General features: G+C 40.6%; 6 protein-coding genes across 6 annotated transcripts; 4 read left to right on the forward strand and 2 right to left on the reverse strand.

The window, feature by feature from the left end:
* Positions 1 to 9: 9 nt before the first annotated feature.
* L201_002076 (uncharacterized protein) lies at positions 10 to 2,601 on the forward strand (the record flags this gene model as incomplete). The annotated part of the gene is made up of 6 exons (XM_066217856.1): positions 10 to 112; positions 184 to 571; positions 745 to 1,888; positions 1,949 to 2,016; positions 2,061 to 2,490; positions 2,554 to 2,601. 6 exons carry the CDS (start codon positions 10 to 12, stop codon positions 2,599 to 2,601), a joined length of 2,181 nt encoding a protein of 726 aa, XP_066073953.1.
* Positions 2,602 to 2,986: 385 nt separating this feature from the next.
* L201_002077 (uncharacterized protein) lies at positions 2,987 to 4,547 on the reverse strand (the record flags this gene model as incomplete). The annotated part of the gene is made up of 8 exons (XM_066217857.1): positions 2,987 to 3,075; positions 3,132 to 3,179; positions 3,241 to 3,444; positions 3,499 to 3,606; positions 3,655 to 3,772; positions 3,822 to 4,052; positions 4,108 to 4,311; positions 4,377 to 4,547. The coding sequence occupies 8 exons, from the start codon at positions 4,545 to 4,547 to the stop codon at positions 2,987 to 2,989; spliced, it is 1,173 nt and encodes a 390-aa protein (XP_066073954.1).
* A 2,171-nt stretch (positions 4,548 to 6,718) lies between these two features.
* On the reverse strand, positions 6,719 to 9,265 carry L201_002078 (E1-like protein-activating enzyme Gsa7p/Apg7p; the record flags this gene model as incomplete). Its single annotated transcript, XM_066217858.1, has 11 exons — positions 6,719 to 6,880; positions 6,943 to 7,102; positions 7,155 to 7,270; positions 7,317 to 7,631; positions 7,689 to 7,847; positions 7,909 to 8,053; positions 8,113 to 8,390; positions 8,446 to 8,598; positions 8,653 to 8,820; positions 8,870 to 8,981; positions 9,024 to 9,265. 11 exons carry the CDS (start codon positions 9,263 to 9,265, stop codon positions 6,719 to 6,721), a joined length of 2,010 nt encoding a protein of 669 aa, XP_066073955.1.
* A 643-nt stretch (positions 9,266 to 9,908) lies between these two features.
* L201_002079 (uncharacterized protein) lies at positions 9,909 to 14,360 on the forward strand (the record flags this gene model as incomplete). Its single annotated transcript, XM_066217859.1, has 14 exons — positions 9,909 to 9,937; positions 10,005 to 10,022; positions 10,079 to 10,318; positions 10,370 to 10,889; positions 10,947 to 11,501; positions 11,546 to 11,892; positions 11,951 to 12,124; positions 12,181 to 12,304; positions 12,347 to 12,487; positions 12,548 to 12,733; positions 12,783 to 13,355; positions 13,398 to 13,952; positions 14,010 to 14,179; positions 14,249 to 14,360. The coding sequence occupies 14 exons, from the start codon at positions 9,909 to 9,911 to the stop codon at positions 14,358 to 14,360; spliced, it is 3,744 nt and encodes a 1,247-aa protein (XP_066073956.1).
* Positions 14,361 to 14,828: 468 nt separating this feature from the next.
* On the forward strand, positions 14,829 to 17,461 carry L201_002080 (uncharacterized protein; the record flags this gene model as incomplete). The annotated part of the gene is made up of 8 exons (XM_066217860.1): positions 14,829 to 15,164; positions 15,258 to 15,509; positions 15,586 to 15,945; positions 16,005 to 16,327; positions 16,390 to 16,672; positions 16,727 to 16,826; positions 16,900 to 17,234; positions 17,300 to 17,461. 8 exons carry the CDS (start codon positions 14,829 to 14,831, stop codon positions 17,459 to 17,461), a joined length of 2,151 nt encoding a protein of 716 aa, XP_066073957.1.
* Positions 17,462 to 18,112: 651 nt separating this feature from the next.
* L201_002081 (uncharacterized protein) lies at positions 18,113 to 20,495 on the forward strand (the record flags this gene model as incomplete). The annotated part of the gene is made up of 8 exons (XM_066217861.1): positions 18,113 to 18,249; positions 18,326 to 18,752; positions 18,865 to 19,057; positions 19,122 to 19,216; positions 19,273 to 19,417; positions 19,476 to 20,062; positions 20,160 to 20,290; positions 20,351 to 20,495. The coding sequence occupies 8 exons, from the start codon at positions 18,113 to 18,115 to the stop codon at positions 20,493 to 20,495; spliced, it is 1,860 nt and encodes a 619-aa protein (XP_066073958.1).
* Positions 20,496 to 20,543: the final 48 nt, after the last annotated feature.

Consider the following 20,543-nt stretch of genomic DNA (forward strand, 5'->3'; position numbering starts at 1 on the left):
AGTCTCGCAATGCAAGTTGAGTCAGAAACACCAGACTGGGCGGATCAGAATGCCACCGAACAGTCCAGCTCTCATAGAGCTAAAGGTCCAGGATCTCAATGGCAAGCTCTGAGTAAATCTTCAATGCTCATTGCTATATTCCACATAATCATCGTGCAAACTAATAGATTTAATGCTCTGTAGACGTTGGTCAAGATCTCATCAAATCTCTATTGATGCGAAAATTCAAGACTCCCACACCTATTCAACGTGCTAGTATACCTGGTGCTCTTTCAGCACCTCCTCGAGATATTCTGGCCATGGCACGTACCGGATCGGGCAAGACTTTAGCATACCTCATCCCCCTTCTCGAACGGCTAGGCTCAACACATTCGCTCACCGGCAATCCACGGGCGTTGATTATGTGTCCGAGTCGAGAATTAGCTGTTCAGATACTTTCGGTTGGCAAAGATCTGGCTAGAGGTATGGTTAAGGGTAAAGGTAAAGATAGAGAAAACCTCAAATGGGCTTTGATAATGGGTGGTGAAAGTATGGAGGGGCAATTTGAAAAGATGTCGGGGAATCCCGATATGTGAGTTTCAATGTCTTCGAAACAAAGCTGATCTCAGTGTAATCGCTACCCCCGGTCGATTCCTCCATCTACTGGTAGAAATGCAAGTGGATCTGCGTCATCTGGAGCTGGTCATATATGACGAAGCTGATCGGTGAGTTCGGTATTGAGTAATCTGCTGCTAATCATACTAGACTGTTCGAAATGGGTTTCGATGTACAGTTAAGAGAGATTCTCAGTCGATTACCGTCAACTCGCCAGAATCTTCTCTTTTCGGCAACATTGCCTTCTTCTGTAGCAGAATTCGCGAAAGCTGGGCTGGTCAACCCTCTTCTCATACGTTTAGACACCGAGCACAAAATCAGTCCCGATCTTGATATACGATTTCTGTCTGTGAAACCTACCGAGAAGGACGCCGGTCTTCTCATTCTTCTCCGAGATGCAATCAAAATCAACAACCAAGATGCAGGTAATCAAGATCGACCCCAAGCAATTGTTTTCGTCTCAACCAAACATCATGTCGATTATGTCTCTGAGTTGCTCAAGGCTGCTGGATACCGGATATCACACATATACAGCTCTCTGGATCAGTCAGCTAGACAACAGCAAATGCACCACTTCAGAAAACGGTTTACAGATGTGCTTGTTGTAACCGATGTCGCCGCTCGAGGATTAGATATTCCTGTTATGGACCATGTGATCAACTACGATTTTCCCCCGGGTCCTAGAGTCTTTGTTCATCGAGTAGGTCGGACTGCCCGTGCTGGAAGAAAAGGTACTGCTTGGTCTTTGGTCACTCGAGATGATTGGCCGTATCTATTCGATTTGCAAACATTCCTAGGCTTTACTAGAATTGGGGAAGATGCCGACATTCTGAAGACATTTCCTCAAGATAATGTTAGTGAACAAATGGAATTCATTATCCAAGGTCTAGACGAAGAAGCACCACATCTGGTAGCACAACGGGAAGTTATGCGCAAGGGACAAGCAATGTTTGAGCGCTCGCGTGGTAAAGCATCTCCTAATTCGTATCGCAAAGCCAAGTTATTGGGACAATCCCTGGGAGGCCGTCCATCCTCTTTTCCTGTCGACTCAAGCTTATGTAGCTCAACTTTTACACCCAATATCGAAGCTAGAGAACGTTTGGTTGCTTCTCTGGCTGCATACGCTCCTTCCGAAACTATCTTCGAATTAGGTCGGCGAGGAGAGACGGAAAATTCACAGCTCATGCAAAAACGTCGGAAACTGATTGCAGGTCGAAAGAATGCTGTCAAAGCAGACAATTTGGCACCGAAGGATGAAGATGAGGCGGTACTTGGCAAAGAATCTACGGCCCAGGTATGTCACAGTTGTCGTTTTGATCAGTTTTTCTAAAATGGCTAATTTGCGAAATTATAGACCAAATCGTTCCGCGACCCTAGCTTCTTCATGTCCCATACGAAGATTGGTGCTGCTGCAGAGGAAGGGTGAGTGAACCTCTGGTTAGAAATCCGTGCTGATGATTACGTAGATATTCATTGCGGAGCGGTGCTTCCCTTCCCGAAGCTATTTCCGCGTCAACTCTCGACATGACTGCCGATGAGGGCTCCGCAGCTAGAGCCCAAAAAGCCAGTCAACTTAGCTGGGATAGAAAGAAGCGTAAATTCGTTCAGTCGACTGTCGGGGCTGACAACAAAAAGATGATACGATCGGAAAGTGGCGCCTTGTTACCTGCTTCTTATAGCAGCGGAAGATATACCGCATGGAAGCAAAAGCGCCGGATCGTGAACCCCCCACATAGCACTTCAGATTCACAAGACAGAGCACATGATCGGACAAAAAAGTCAGCTAATAGTAGAGGTGAAATCCTAAGCATGTCTGGGGTACGAAGGGAGCATGGATCAGGTTCTAGTTTGTTCTCTGCCCCCAAAATAAGACAACAAAGGTTGGACAAACAAATGGTAAGCATCTCTTACCCTGCTGTAATATAACAGTCCATTTGGACTTATGTCGTTTTGTTGCAGAGAATTTCGAGAACTGGTCGATCGTCAAAGAAGAGTCGACGAACATAAATAAATGGATATCATCCGGAAAAACGATGAGCTTCCGCTCATGATCTGAAGTTATGTCACAACACATCTATAGGTACCGTGGAAACTCCTTAGCAGAATATGATCATGTTAGTCATTACATTGTAGACTTGGCGGTCATTTGTTAGCTTCTCAGTGTAATTGTTTGCGTGACGTAATAGTTTATTGTCAGTATTCGAAAGCTTGTACTCTAATGATTGGTAGAGGCAAAAAGATGCATCTAGGTGTAAATATGGCACATAATCTCATCACATTTCTTATCACATTATCCTTTTCTGCGTATCATCTCCTAATTTTCTGGTATGGTAGAGTCCGTTCACAAAAAGTCTACAAGCATTTCTCGTACATACGATCTGAAGAACGATACTTAATCCGATGATTCGGTCGAGTTCATTATTGCATCGTCAACTTCGTTTTCCAAGACCCCTTCGGCCATTCTTTCGGCAGCTCGAATGACTATGTAAACAAAATTAGCACTAATACCAACGGGCGAAGATGAACTGAACACGTACTTTCGGTCTCCTCAGCTTTGTTTTCGGTTTCGTCTTTCTTGTCTACGGCTGCGTTGAAAGGTACTGTCAGCGACAAAAAAGGCAGCAATGGTAGACTGTTAAGACTTACGTGTTTCATCGGAGAAGTGCAATGTGGTGGTTGTACCTTTTCTACCACCTACAGTCGCTGCACCTGAGGCGTCATAAATACCTTCACGGGTGGATCCGACGTTGGCATTTGGGAAAACCGTCTTGATGATCTTAAGCATATGATTTCTGATTTCGGCTTCCACCTTCGGGTCATGGAATACTTTAGGACTAACTTTGGGCAACTCTACGACCACGAAGAAGTCAGCGTACGGGGATATAGGCATATGATGCAACTCACCGGCTCTCGCAAGTCTAGTGAGATCGCGACCTTCTTTATGTGCAGGTGTAAGCATGAGAACGCTTTCGAATCGTCCTGTTCTCAAATTACGATAAAAGAAGATTGCACCTGTGTATATGGTCAATAACAACCAGTAACCAGGATAGAACCACTTACCCTTGATCGCATTAGATATTCTAAGAGTCAACATAAAAATGTCGTTTGCTCTTCTAAGACTTTCCAATTGACAGTTGACACCTCGTTTGTCATCTCGAGCGAATCGTACCAAGCGACTCTGTTTTATGTCAGCTTACGCTTATTGAGGCAAGTTTGATACGACTTACAAACTCTTTAAGGTGATCGTGGACTTTCTTGTAAGATCTACGTTTGCCAGATCGAGGTGAGTGATATGAAGTCTTACCGCTACTTCTTCTGTTACGACCTCTTTTGAATACAGATTTCCATGCATCACGACATGCTATTTCAAGAGCATGGCATACCGCATCTTTCCCTGCAGAAGGAAGATCTTTGAGAAAAGTTGCGTGGTTAGAGCACCAGTTCGCGACAGTTGGTTGCTGTGATATAGTTCATCAGCTTCGAAGAATCGAAAAATTCACGCGAAAAGCTCACATATTCTACTGGGAAGACCGGATTACTACTCCATTTTTGGAGTTCTGCGGCTGAAGGATCAGGAATCTTGTTGGTCTTCACCCACTCGTTTTGCTCCTTGAGTTTTTGTAACAGAAGATTCAAGGTTTTAACAGAAGATCTTAGTGGTTTGGCGGTTCGACCAGACTTTCCGTCAGATCCCTTTGAGTTGGAAGAACGCGCAGCCTGCGATAAGGAGTAAGTTAGCAACACTATATCGTTCACGATATGCCACAAGAGTAAGAACTTACATCCTTCTTCTCATTTTTTTCGTTACCAGAACTCTTCTTGGTATTTGTGGAATTGAATCTAACGGAAATTCCTACAGGATGAACGACTTGTCTAGGGATGATTCGCATTTGCAGCAATGCTCTAGGCATTAGGTTTTTGAGTGATCTGGAGGCGATGAGCTGGATTGACATTTTTATCTATGATTGTGATTTAGGCGACTGAAAGGCGACTGAAGATCGATTGTGGAAATTGAATACTTGTGTAAGTTGTTTGAGATGATTTTAAACTTGAAGAACTATTCTGAAAGCACTGTTTATATATCTTAATTTTCCACCTTCACCATCTAATCAAGCAGTTTTTCAAGAATAGCTGGTGATATTAGAACGATGCTTGATCATGACTTGATCATGACTTGAAAGCTCACGGACCACCATTAGTACAGGGGTAGAAGTTTCCAAAATATATTTGAAACTTTATTGAGCCAACGAAATAGATAAATCTCTTGCTTGATTCTCTTTCCCAATATCCCGCTTTGATTGAGTAGTGAATGAAGGAGAAAGGAACAGGTCGACCCGAGGACATTTTCGGTATTCTAAGATTGTACAATTCTTCTCCTCTGCCGTTTTTCCTTTATATTGAACTTGTCTCAACCATCGGCCACGTACTAGACTTCCGCTGCAATTGCGGATAGCTGTCAGCGACTCATCATTGTTATGCAAGATCCCTGGACGAGAGAGACGTACTGGAGGATAAAGAGGTGCATGTTCTGGCGCTGATCTCGTTCTTCTCTTGTATAGCTAATGTAAGGTTTAAATGTCGAAAGATGTGGTCGAAGCACAGGGGTAAATGAAGACCAATTGTTTGAAGTTGATCAACGGTTTGTTGTTTAAGACCGAGACGCGAATTCGAGATACATATAACTTGCCCAAAAAGGGAATTTCGGGCGATACATTACCGTTAGGAGTTGATGTATCAAGAACAATAGTCGATTTTACGAACATTTATTGTATGATATTTCATTCGCGCAGCTTCACGAACTATTCATAGCCTGTGAAATGAGAGATTTTTTGCTATTAACCCCTGTTTCAATAGTACAATACTGACTCACACTCTAACTAGCACTCACTTTGCATATAAGTATGATCAAGATGGTCGAGACGTTATGTTCCGTTTATTCTCTCTTCCTCTTCACTTCACTTAGCATTCGACTTTTCTTGACTTCACTACATATTCAACTTACATCCAGCCCATAAGGTATCTAACATGGTATCAATGCTTCAACAAGTATTCACCCTTGGGCTCGGGCTCGCACAAGGACTCGCTCATCAGGTTGTGAGTTATTTCGCGGCACATCTCATTATTTCAGCTGACGAGTAGCAGAACCAATTATTTTCTTGTTCTACTGGAACATGCTTTATGACCGAGATACCACCATCCGCAATCTTCATTCAATGTGCTGCCCTATGGGGACGCATCGTGTCATCAACCGAGTCTCTTCTCGATAGTGGAGATGAAGCAGTTCACCAGTGAGATTGAGCATTGATTTGATACTGTATTTGTCAAATGTCTTGGCCAAGCTTACATCATGATATCTATCTTTGTAGAGTCCTTTTCGAGACATACTTATTTCCTGCCCATGCTTCCACAAGTAAGCATTTGTTTTTGATCGTTAAATGCAACTCGTTAACACTCTTCACTTGAACAGTTCTAGCCAGGGGTAAATGTAAGTCGTGTTATTTGATATGAACGGCGATTCTTACATGATTGCTTAGATCCTGTGCTTCGGAAACGTCGAGTCATATTATGCTTGTCCGACGAACAGTATGGTAGTATAATAGCGTATCTCAATCCAATGTAAGTCAAAAACCAGATAGTCTTATAATATCGCTATGCTAATTTACATTTAGTAGACAAAGCCCTTTGATGCGGATAGAAGTTCAGGAACGCCTGAGCAACGGATCAAAGGGCTTGGGATTGGCAGTCGAGAAATTTTATGTGAAAGGTTAGTCTCTATCATACGAGTAGCTTCATCCTTGTGCATTACAGCTGATGCCGAATCTCGTTAGCTCGATCTATGATTGCCTTAACAGCGTTTTTCTAATGATTCTACCAACATGCAAGTCCTGTCAATCCAATCGTCTATTTGCTCTGGTGTTATACATCATGATACATTGATACATCTTCTTGTGCTTCGGCACTGAAAGTGCAAGTGGCCGTTCGATAGCATAGCACCAGTGTTCAGTTCTTACCTCTTCCGATCCCCAAGGCGAATGATAAATACAGGTTGGCACATTGTGGGCAACACAGTTCTTCATTATCATGTCATGCATCGCCATCTTCGCTCTATATATCAGCGGTCTTGTTATATATCATCTTCACTGTCCTCCGCCCAATCAACGTGCTGCATAGCTAGCTCGGTGTCGTGGTGCAACTCGCTCAGTCCAGTCACCTCCTCCAAGATTTCCGCTCGATCGAATATGCTTAACAACCATTGTATACCTTCTTGTCTATACATATTCACGACCTAACTTGTCAATATCAGTATATATTGAGACATGAGTTTAAGATAATAGAAGTGATACGTACAGCTGAACTACATGCTGTGCATTGATTATAAGCGGGTCCTGCAACTGTTAGTGTACGCCATTGATTTAGTGAACCTCGTATCTGATGAGGAACTTCTCCAAGCACACCGGCATGTTGGGTATCACTTGTTGTTGATGGAATGTAAGCGGGTGCGTGAACTCTACTCCGAAATTTAGCTTCTTCTATATGATGCATGATAGGGTTAAACTTACTGCAAAGGGTGTTGAATTAATGAAACTAATAATTCTACAGCAGATGCAGCTGCTAACGGTGCTACACCAGGTCGGGTTACTGTACACATTTGATCCAAAGATCGATCCGTCAAGGACTGTAAAGATAGTCAGTGTGATCATAACATCGTTAAGACAACTTACATCAGTAGGCGCAACCACATCATTGCAGTAATAGCATCCTAACTGTTTCTCATCTGCTGTCTTTGCGACTGCCCCATGTCTCATGACCAAATAAGTGTCGAAACCGAGAGCTGCATTGATCACGATCTTGTTTTGATCTATACCAAGTAGAGTAGGTAACCATCTTGATTCTCTAGAATCCATTAGAAGAAAAACTGCATCATGCTGTTGTATTAGCTTTTCCAATTTCTCAACTTCTTGCCGCGTTGAGTCGTGTAAAGATGGCGGTATTGGATGTCCAGGCATAGGTATATTCATTGTATGTCCTGTCGCATTCTGTAATTTATCAGCACACATGTGCTGATGGAGAAATTGACAAAGCGAACTATTTACTACACCAGGAAATATCTCCTTGAGTCTTTCGGCAGCACAAGCAGCTTTGGGTTGTCCACCATTTAAGCAGTCTTCAAAGCGGAAAAGTGGTTGTCGAACTGGATTAGAGAATGACACTTTTCCTGAATCTACAAATGTTATCTGGCGTACTCCCCAAGCCTATAGTTATACTAAAGTCAGCGAAGCGTTCCGACGAAGTAGGGCACTATACTCAACTTACCATGAGACTACGCGCAACATAGCATCCTAACGTTCCTGCTCCCAAAAGCAGACATTTCGTCCCTGCTATACCATCTAGATCAAGCGCAGGTGCGATCCTCCATTTCATCAGTTTAAGATTGAGATCTACAGCTTGTTCCGCGAGTCTGCAAATTAGGTTTGGGATTATCAGATACTGATAGTCTGGGTTACGAGGAAAACATACTTTGTTGGGTTCATCATTGGACCTAAATCTGCTACTCTACTTGCCAATTTACCACCTTTCGTCCTTTCCCATCCTACAGCAGATATCGCGGTATTTGTTGGGCTTGCTTGATTGGCAGGAAGTCTGATAGTAGCTGACCGACTTGCGTTACTCTGACGCAAACAAATAACGCGAACCTCTTTCATTGCAAAAGTTGAGTTTAGGTAGTAAAGGATGTTCCGGAGAGACCAACCAACACTGTTCTCCGTGGAAGACGAATCATGGAAAGCTATAGTGACCTGTGGTTCAAAGTTCAAGTTAGCCCGGTCACCAATAAGTAGAACGTCAACATGCCTCATCAGGAGGGATATTTGCAAAGAATTCTTTGTATGTATGGAGCGGAGCAACTTCTCGAGTGCCTGAAGAGCCCTTTACGAGGAAAGCTCCATCTTTATTGTTGTCCTTCCCAGTCAATTTAGCTTCTAAATCTCGGAGTTCTTGCACATTCTGCTTGCAGAAGCTGAGTTAGCGATAATAGCGAGTAATGTAGAACCAACCTACTGCTTCATCCAGCGGTATGAGAACATCTGAGTCGATGGTCCAAGCTGGAGTTGCTACAATGGCGGGAAAGGCGAACCAATAATGGTATGTATACTTCTTTAGGTCCGCGAATGTGACTGCGAGAAACGGGTTCAAGACGGGTTGCTCGCTTTTGAAAGAATCCACGATCTGAGCAAAGTTAGCAGATTATGAAGTAAAGTAACAGGATGACATTTACCTTAGTAACCACGGAATCGAATAAGGCTTTCTTATTCTCAGTTTTACGAAATTCTTCTATGGTATTGTAATTCTTCAGGACGCCAATTACAGGAATCGTACCTACTGGACGACTATGTTCGGGGTTTCAGCTTTGCCTGGAATGATTGACTCACCTTTCTGAAGCCTCTCCGAAAGCATTACCACCAATACTAATACTTCCGTCTATATGCGCTATGGCTGACTCTTGATCAGTAGCAACATGGAGATCCTGTATAAGTCTACCTTCTTCTAACCATCCATCAATCCATTGTTCTTCGTCATTCAGCTTTGCTTTGTCGAGTTTGTGAGAGGTAAGAGCGGTCCAAAATGCAGGTGTAGGTTGTGAAGACAGTGGTTGGAATTGCAAGATAGGCATCTGAGAAAGGATGTATAGTGGATCAGGCTTGAAGCGGTGGACAAGGATGGATATGGTCTAATAGCGAATAAAGGTATTGCAGATGAGTAATGACTATTAATGTTGATCCAAGCCTGTAGACACTGGAGTCACCCATGATCAACTTACGAGATGTTATTGCAATATAATGGCATTTGTTGATAAGTCACGCGGGGTCTCCACTATACGATACTCTTTCTATCTGTCATCTTATCTTCTAAAATACAACATGTATCAAGGTGTAATCGAGACGAGGCGCGCCTAAAAGGGCATTACAGTACCTGCTACATCTTGTTGTTGTGATGATGCTGAGGTTCTAACATTATTGTCAATTGTCAATGAAATATCGTCAACCGTGTCGAGCGACAGCAATCCAACAAACTTAGTTACCCAGTAAACATCGTTTCACGTCGGTCTCGTCTAAAATTCATAACCTCATAGTCTTACTTGCTTTTGAGGTATCAGACTCTTATCTTCTGTATCATCTAAATTAGGAATTTATCACAAGCCGGATCAGATACACAACATCACCGGTTAACTTTCAGTTTTATCAGTCAAGATTATGTATCATTCTTACATATAAAAGCGGTTCTGTCAATCGGATCGCTACTTGGAATCACAGATCATGGCTGGTGGGGAGGGAGCATGCTTTGAGTAAGTCCCATCCGTTTCCGCTCTGCATATTATAGCTAGTTTAAACTAATGAGAAACACTTTGATAGATACACCCTTCGAGTAGCGTGAGTGATTAATCAGTGCAAGCACGCTCTAAGCATCGCTAACAACTTCATGATAGCTATCTACAAGCCCATTTTGAACATGTTGCCAAACAACCTCTCCCAAAGGAACTGGAGGAAGCAACGTCTACTACTCAATCAGGTTCTTCCCGAAGGTCGCATGATGGGTCATTCTTCGCTTCCTTCGATTTAGGTTCGCTTATGGGTAAAGATTCGTCGAAATCGCCCAAATACCCAGAGAAGTTGTTAAAAGTATTTGATGGTTTCTTGCAGAGGATAGCTATGGGCCAAGAACCTAAGTGAGTTGACTGTAATTCGTTAAAGGTTGTTAGCTGAACTTGTAAAACCAGGTTTTCAGATCAAAGATTTCGACGAACGGTAGCTAGGTTCTGGTCATCAACATGGGCAGATAAAACATTTCAGCGTCAAATGAAGGAATCTAGAAAAATTGAAGATCTAATCTTAGCTTTCGTTACTATGTCAACTAAAACACTTCAAAAAGATGACGAGTTAGCAGATGGTTCTTGGAAATCTGAACTTAGTTTACAGGTATCTCTTTTCCTCGACCTACTATATGACTGTTTAATCACCTTAGGACCCCTGTCAACTGAACTATCCACACGACTACAATCGTACAGAAACCGTATGAAGGCTCAAACGGACAATGAGAAGGCTATCAACGAAACACGGAAGGAGAAGAAGGAATTGGTAAAGTCAAATACCCAAAAGAGCCGATCCCAAGATTGGTGGAAGGGCTCAATGGTTGATATAGTAGCAAACCTGTATTCATACGATAAGGAAGATTTCAATAGAAAAGTGCTGAGTCTAGAAAAGGAATGTACGGAACAAGCTGCTCTCGATGATCTGAAAGTGAGTGCAACTTATTTGATTATGTCTACGCTCAGTATAGCTCATCAAATTTTACAGAAATGTTTGAAACTGCTGAATACCGAAAACCCTTATCCATATACACCACAAGACTTCTCTGATCCCGGACAGTGGAATGCATGGCGATCTAGCGAGGTATCCGCCTTATCACAAATGATGCTCAATATGATGCAAACCAACCCCAACCTTACCCAATCTTCAGATCGACATTCTACATCAGAAATCTCTTCGCAAATCGACTCCCTCAACTTAGATTCTACTGATCACCGCTTCACATTCATTCCTCCCAACCCAAGAAACACTTATCGAGAGTTACTGCACCATTGCTTAGCTTGGGATTTGGAAATCTTGAAAACGCTTCCGGAAGACGAAGATGTCTCCTTGGGAATATTATCACCTGAACATATATCTCTCCTCCAATCATGCGCAAGCAGATGGAGACTTCCCGTATCCTTCCGTTCCTCCTCATTCCTCATTGCAATAGTAGATCATTATCAGAAGGGAGAAGTACCATCAGCTTGTGTGTTTGAAGCTATGGCTATGGTCGATCGAGCCGAGGAAGAAATGCCAAGCACATCCTGGCCCATCAACGATGTAAGTCTTCAATTGTGTCGGGACTCATCACTGACTTTTCATAGCGTCGAGATTTGGAGCAAGCGATGCAACACCGTAATATATACTTTTTACAAGCACTTGAAGCGGCTCTTGAATCTCCCGGTGGTTATCACTCTGAAGCTTTTCAAGAGGTCGTCGAAGATTGGATTACGTTACAGGTACCAGAATCACAGGAAGCTAGTTTATCTGTGACTATCAACAACATCATCGATAGTATTAAATCTCAAGCTTTCAATTCGTACATAAATCAAGCATCAAAGTTGCTGGATCAGGAAGGTTCGAAGACGTGCGTATTTGCTATGCAACTTGGAACATGGATAGAAAAGGAAGCCAAGAAATTAGATAAAAAATTTGGCAGTCCAATTACTACGTAAGCCAATTATGGATATTACGATTCACAGGATAATCGGTTGACCATCTGTATGTAGCGAGATTGATATAGTTCCGCTTGTTCTGCAGCAGCATTTGACATTATGGTTTAGAGATTTAGAAGATACTATGCTTGCACAAACTGCCGAAGAGCTGCGTAATAATATGGAAGAACTGTTCGTTTTGTACCGTAAAGCCTGTAAATTGAGTGATATGGGCAAAGCTTTCTCGAAGTGAGTTTTAACAACGCCAATATGAGTTATCATACTGATTTCGCGATGCTCAACAGGGACGCAAGCTACATCCTCCGTTTCCCCTTGTCACCGTTGTTCGTTAGGGTAGTAAATACGTGGTTAGATCAAACGAATTTGAAAACGAAAGAATGGTCAGACCAGGCATTGGCAGTTGACACTGTAAGTACAAGTAATCGGAAACTTTGAGCTAATCCAGAACAGTTCGAACCAGCATCCGAAAACGGACCTTCTTCATCAGTTACCGACCTTTTCGATTCCTTTCGTAGTGCTGTACAGTTCCTTATGGAGCTAAAATGGCCAGATGAGCAGCAGTTAGCAGTATTTGCCACACGTTTGGCCAAAGTAGGTTTATCCTCTCCTCTTTCTTCTCGATGAAACATATTAATTGATATGATATATTAGATTATCAGTATATCTATAAGTGATTATTGTGCCAAGATAGAGCAGTTGTTCGCAGAGGATATGCGACAGAACGAAACAGTAATCACTACAGCTAAGCAGAAAGCATGGTTGGACAAAGCCAAAGCTACAATCGCCTCACTGCAGGGCGAAAAGAAGCTGCAGGCATTCTTTAATTTCACTCCGCAGGTATGTTGAACGAAACCTTGATCATTCAGAGCTAACGCTATGATTACAGTCGTGCGTGAAACTGAACAACATCCAATCTGCTCGACAACAACTCGACCAACTTTACGAAGACTTACGAGTCGATGATTTATCAGCATATGATGTATCAGAGTTGTCTCCGCAAGCTACAACAGAAACCTTCTTATTCACTGTCAAGATCGTCCTTGCTGAAGGACTCGCGATGGAAGGTAGTACCAAACTGCCGGATAGTTTTGTCATTCTGAGTGATGAACATGGGAATCGATTTGCCAAAACTCGAACGATACACGACGATACGGATCCTCGTTGGGACGAAAGTTTCGATATACCCGTGAAAGGAAGTGCTTGGTTCATGGCTACAATACGGCACCGTAATATGACGGGTAAACATGACCTTTTAGGAAGAGCTTATCTTCGACTGGATCCATCTCAACATGTAGATCTCGTTCCAAAAGATGTATTGCTGCCTTTGGATACGAGAGGTCATGTCTTGATGCGAGTTGGTATGGAAGGAGAAAGAGACGATATACAGTATCACTTTGGTCGAGCATTCAGATGGCTTAAAAGAACTGAAGCAGATTTAGTACGGATATTCGTGGATAAGGTGAGTCATAAATACAAAGGAGCTTCTTCGCTGACATTTTAGATGACTCCTGTTTTACGGCATACTCTATCACGATCATCTATCAAATCGGTTCTAAAACCAAACGTTAACGGTACTATACCTCTCGATTACAATGAAGCAATTGGTAAATTATCTGCTGCCTATCGATCTGCTATCGGGTCTGCAGAATACTCTATACCGCCTACCAAAGAAGAACGACATCGAGGTCCGACAGACGCCGAAATTGAAACGGCTATCCACCCATTATTTGATTATCTAGATACCAACAATCACACTTTAGCTTCGTCTTTGTCGCATGATTCGATGCAAATGGTCATGGCTAAACTATGGAAACAGATACTAGTAACTATCGAAGCTCTTATAGTACCGCCATTGAGTGATAAACCTTCTAAGATGAGAGCTTTAAGTGATGGAGAACTGGATATAGCTTTGAAATGGTTAAAATTTCTTAGAGATTTCTTTTATGTAGGAGGCGATGCAAGTGGAGTACCATTAAATACACTTCAAAATCCAAAATTCAATGAAATTTTATCTGTCAGAATATATTACGATTGGAACACAGATGACTTGATGGAGGTAAGTCTTGTTTTGCTTTGAAGCCACAACATCCGGTCTTACTGATAAATGGTTAAGGAATGTATACGAGGTTTCCAATCTACCTTAAAATACCGAGCGACGAGACCTAGTAAATCCTTGCTTTCACAAAGGAATCTTGGTACAATCAGAGCGAGGAAAAGCGCTAAACGAGCTATACCAAATACAAGTAGTAATACAGAAATGATAATGAGAATTTTGCGAATGAGGTAAGTTGGTTCTTTCATCCTTTATCTACTCAAAGAATCTCTTATTGATATGTGTTTAACATTTCTCAGGCAAGGTACACAAGAATTCTTAGCTCAACAGTTACAAACTATCTCAGTTGTAAAATTGGAGAATCCCAAAAAGGATAAATCTATCAACTCCAGGTTATCTAGAGGTAAATGAGTGAAACATATACAATTTTGAAACCGAAGTTATTTTGGTCTGTATGCATACTATAATTTACTGTCCATATGATTTAAGTGGAAGCAAGTAGCTGTGTGGAATGTGTGTATGAAAATACGATACATATGCTTCGGTGAGTTATTATGCATACTATACACCGACTGCACTGTACCTATTACAAGAGCTAGAAGGACGCGTCAAAGCAGTATTCAATATCTCTTATTGTCCGTCGCCACGCTACACGCCTGAACAGATAGTTAGATGTCTTCATCTCGTACTTGATTCAGACCCCTTTGTTCTTCTTCATTTTCAACTATCAACCGTAGTATCCTGTCTAACGACCAAGAATGATCATACATAATCACGACGACGATTCATAAATATTCACGAACTTGCTCTATCAATTACCAGCCATAAATACATCACAGTACAATAGCAGAACATATCCAAGAAGGGATCATCTCAAACATGTCACACAACTTATCAATGTTAACGCCTTCTCGACCTGCACCTGCACCTCCTGGAGGACCATTATCGAGAGGAGGATCATCCAACAATATACCTACTATCACTTCACAATCAAGATCTAACTTCTCATCAACCTCTTATGCATCTTCTTTTCCTACTATAAATCACACTAATCCACTTTCAGTTTCACGTCAACAACAGCAACAGCAAAATGGAAGAAACGAGCCTGTTAGAATGGGCGCTGCAAGTGTTAAAGAAGAAGGTTTAAGAGCTTTTATGTGGAGTAAAAGATGGTTAGTACTTGGTGGTACAGAATTAAGTATATTTAAAAATGAGGTAAGCTGTCTATATCCATTTTTTTCAGAGAGGATGATTGAAACGTATTGCTATTGAGGTATGAGTTAGTTAACGGAACTTTGATTTCTGTAGCAATCATCTACACCAGTTTTCGGTCTACCTTTATCAGAAATTCAAGATGTTCAAAGAGTTGATATGAAACCATTTTGTATTGAATTAGAAACTAAAGATAGATTATTTTATTTTGCATTTCGTTCTGATGATGAAGTATATGCTTGGATGGATGATATATATAATAGATCACCTTTAATGGGTGTATCAGGTCCAACAAATTTCGTACATCAAGTACATGTTGGTTTTGATCCTGTATCAGGTGGTTTTACTGTGAGTCAAATGTCCTACTTGATCGATCTAGCCGAAATATCGTGTAAGACTGATAGTATATCAAATATTTAAATAGGGTTTGCCACCTCAATGGTCTAAATTACTTACTTCATCAGCAATCACTAAAGAAGAAGCTGCTCGACATCCTGAAGCCGTTCTTGATGTTCTTCAATTCTATACTCAACAACAAATGGGCCAAGGCGCTGGTGATTATCAACAGCCTCCTGTACCTACTTTACCCCCTCCATCTAGAGCAACAAGTGCTGCTGCAACTCGGTTTGAAGGTGTCGGATTAGGTGGACAACAAACTCAGCAAATCCAACAAACTCAAAGAGATAGGACATCAGCGGCGATCCAAAGTAATCATCAATCAAACTCTATACCTAAACCTTCTCAACATCACCAATCACAACAACCGATTCCTGAACCCCGTGAAGTGAGTTTTTAACGTCCTATCTTGGTCTTTGATGGATGACTGATAGTGATCTCACATAGACACGACCTTTGGTAGCTGAAAGAAAAGCTCCACCTCCTCCTCGTCCAGCTGCTCCACCTCGACAAGCTAAAAAAGCAGAACGACAACCAGCTCCTCCCACACCGGACCACAATCAGGAAACTGTCACACGACCTCCTCCAGCTTCACAATCAAAACCTCAACCTCAAGCACCAGCACAAGCTCAAACGCCGGCACCAAGTGCTAGACCAGAGAAGCGGATCAGTACAATGAATGAAGCTCAAATAATGGAGAAATTACGATCGGTGGTCAGTAATGAGGATCCTGCTCAATTATATTCTAAAATTAAGAAAGTCGGACAAGGGTGAGTCTTTAACACATACCAGCTTTTTTTTTCTAGCTGTTCTGACGAAGTCGTGATCGCAGTGCCTCCGGTATGGTATTTGTTGCCAAAGCTCTTGTTACCGGTAAAAAAGTTGCCATCAAACAAATGGATTTAGCACAACAGCCACGTAAAGAACTTATCGTCAATGAAATTATCGTTATGAAAGAATCTCAACATCCAAATGTAGTCAATTTCCTTGATGCGTTCCTTGTTCGTAATTCCGAGTTGTGGGTGGTTATGGAATATATGGAAGGTGGTGCTTTGACGGATGTCATTGAGAACAACAAATTAGCTGAAGACCAGATATCTGCTATATGTCTTGAGGTGAGTCTTTCGATTTCTACGTTGTGCGCAAAAAGCTTATTCTCCGCCACCTAGACTTGTCGAGGGTTACAACATCTTCACTCGAGATCTATTATTCACCGAGATATCAAATCAGATAACTTGCTGATGAATGCACAAGGACAAGTAAAAATCAGTGAGTCCCTGTTATCTAACTTCATACTTATAATTGAGGCTATTTGCTGACCATGGCGATTTTCTACTTTTAGCTGATTTTGGATTCTGTGCGAAATTGACTGAACAAAAATCTAAAAGAGCTACGATGGTGGGAACACCATATTGGATGGCGCCTGAAGTAGTTAAACAGAAAGAATATGGAGCTAAAGTAGATATTTGGTCATTAGGTATTATGGCAATCGAAATGATTGAAAATGAACCACCTTATTTAGATGAAGAACCACTTAAAGCGTTATATCTCATTGCTACAAATGGTACACCAACTCTGAAACAACCTGAAAGATTATCACAAGATCTTAAACACTTCCTAAGTGTTTGCCTATGTGTTGATGTTTCTTTTAGAGCTACTTCTACCGAATTACTCAAAGTAAGTATCTTGACAGTCATTGTTTATAAGCCTGGGTCAATGGAAGTACTGATGATATTTTATAGCATGAATTCTTACAGCTCGCTTGTCCTATCAGAGATTTAGCTCCATTACTCAAATTCAAACAAGTTCCAGTAAGTCTTCAAGTTTCTGGTATATGGACGACGCTAAATTCTCGTGATTTGATCAGTCATAGTAAAACCATCTTCACGATAATCTCTCAATAGATTAAATACTGTTTACAATACGTTGTTTATCATAATTTTCTGGGCTAGCTTGCTTATACTTTGCAAAGCAGATTGCCTTTTATTTGGCTCTACAGATTTGGGAGGGTCATGACTTTATACCAATGCCAACCCCCACAACGGTAATCATCTCATTTCGTTTGTATCACTACTATATAGTATATAAGCGATAAGCTATTTGTATATAAACTGTTTGATACATGAAACCAATTTGACTCATGAATTATCATTTGACGCGTCGGAGGTAATTTGCATTAACAAGATAATAATACGCGTCGTGAAGCTTTACGTAATCATCTTCATAACCCACCATAGACGAAAACGCGAAATCATGTAAACAAACGGTCATTTTCTGCTATCATAAAACATTATCGATATTATCGATGTTATTCCCATATTCTTTCAAAACAATTTTACAGCTACGACACTTTTACGCACGAAAGAAACGACTGGGACGTAGCCGCTTGTAGCGTTGATCAACTGCGCCCTTAGCACTGAGCTACATATAAAACCCATTTACTGGTTAAAGACTACCAACATCGTTAACGGATCTTCATCAAACCCCTAATTGTAATCTTTCAACACTATTATTGCAGCTTTTTCTGGCAGTAGGCTTGTCACTGTTTTCTCAAAATGATGAACACATCTGGATTACCGGCTTCTCGTCGGTCTACATTGGTCAGTCGCCCTATGGAATCTCGAATGAGTATAGCAGGAGGAGAAGGTGGATTTGGACGTACACCTCAAACGGCTAGAAATATGCCCAGCAGGTGAGTTCTGATAGTTTTGCTCGATCTATGTTGTAGCTTTTTCTAACATTTTGATCCATATTCATGTATATTCAAGTGTAAGGAGAAGTTCTGTTTTCGCATCAAGTGGTAGGGGTAGACCATCAGCTATACATGGGATATATAATGGTATACAACTTAAAGATCCTAGACCAATTCGAGATAAAGGATTTCAATCAAATTGTATAAGAAATATACAAGAATATTTATTACAATCAAGATATCCATTTCCACTAACATCAAAAACTTTATCTTCACCTACATCAAAAGAATTTCAATCAATTTTTAGATTTTTAATTGATAATTTAATTGATAATTCAGGTGGATGGTCTAAAAAATTTGAAGATGATGTAATGATGATTTTAAAAGATTTAAAATATCCTGGAATGGAAAATGTTTCAAAAACAGCTTTAACTGCTCCTGGTGCACCACAATCTTGGTCTGGGTTATTAGCTATGTTAAATTGGTTAGTTGAAATTTGTAGAGTAAGTCTGTCACCTTTGATCGTCCATTCTCTTATTTCCATGTTTTCTTTTTTATCCCATATTTCAAACTTCTGATAGATGTTTTGGCTTACAATTTAAAATCAATGCTTAGGCTCATCAAACTTGGAATGATGGTCAATGTATTTCAGATCCAATTCTTCTTGATCCTCGACAATTACCCGCAGATCATCCAAATTTAGAAGATAGAATGTTATGGGATTTCGCTTCTAAAACGTATGATCAATGGTTTGATGGTGGCGCAGAAGAATTTCCTGAAGCTGAACATGAATTGGAATTGATGTACGGTAAGTGACAATTTCTTCTTATTGAGTTTATACAAAAGTCAGACTAATGATCATTCCCTTTCAGACCGCATGGCAGTAACGGCTGTTGACGAGAGTCAGAAATTGGAAACGACGTTCGCCAAAAGAACCCTTGAATTACAACAGCTACATGCACAAGAGGTAAGTTGACACTCAACTAATATCAACAAACATATGTGCTGACAATTTTTGGATAGCCTCCTCTAAAGAAGCTTGAAAATGAATATCTCCAATTAATGGGAGACAAAACCAAGTTCATCGCCTTTATCGATTTACATAAACAAAAAGCAGACAAAACAAAACAAGCTATCTTAAAGATCAAAGAGGCGATTTCAGGACAAGGTGAGTTTCTCCCTCGATTGGTCTATGTTGCATCAATCACTGACATGACATGTTACAGAACACGATCTCGAATATCAACGAGCTGAGCTTGCTCGAATTGAAGCAGCAGTATCAGCCCAAAATCTTACACCAGATGAAGTTAACAGGATGAATCATGAAAGAGAATCTTTGAATCGAAGTTTAGATGATTTACGTACTAAAATAGCTGAAGCTAGTCAATCATCTTATGATCAAGAAATGTTAGTCACTAGATCAATGGATAGATTTGAAAATCTCTTAGCAGATTATACAGCATTGTGTCATCAAAATGGTCTTTTACAAACTTTACCAGATTCCATGTCCTCATCTGTTTCTTCCACTTCTACTTCTCCTGATATCAATTATCAATTAGAAATTGATTTAGGTATAGAAGAATTATCAGAATTAAAAGTTTTTAATCATCAAATGCGTGTAACTATTTGGCAAGGATTACAAGCACTTCGTGAAAAATATAGACAAGAAGATTTATCTTTAGATCATGATAAAATTGCTTTAGATGATAATCTTGATAGATTGAATCAACAAGTTGAAAGACAAAAGATGGAAGTTGGAACTTTGGAAGTTAAATTAAAATCACTTCATGAGCAAGCCCAAACTACTCAGAATGTAAGTAACAAACTCCTCTCAATTATTCAGATTAATTGAAAATAATCGTATTGACAAATGACTGATCATGTTTGATTTGAAACTTTTACATTGACAGTGCCATACTGAAGACAGTACGAACCAAAATAAAATTATAACTCATTTGGAAAGTGAAATAACAAATATGTTGACTGCAAGTCAACAAGGAGTTTCGGTCACTAAATCTCAACTTGAAAGTACAAAAATAGCGTGAGTTTGACATAATCTTTGATTGTATACAATGATTAATATGTTAATGTGATTTCACAGATTCCAAGAACTTCAACATAAAACAGCGATACTTCATGAATCGATTCAAGCTCAAATTGTGAATCAGATAGATGTAATAATAAAGGCAAAACAACATGCTGCTAATAGTTTGAAGAGTATTAAAGCGTTGGCGGAATTACAATGAGAACAGGGAACGGTTATTCGTATCCAAGAGCTAGATGTATATACTATA

This window comes from Kwoniella dendrophila, chromosome 2 (genome assembly GCF_036810415.1).
Source record: "Kwoniella dendrophila CBS 6074 chromosome 2, complete sequence".
Lineage (NCBI taxonomy): Eukaryota > Fungi > Basidiomycota > Tremellomycetes > Tremellales > Cryptococcaceae > Kwoniella > Kwoniella dendrophila.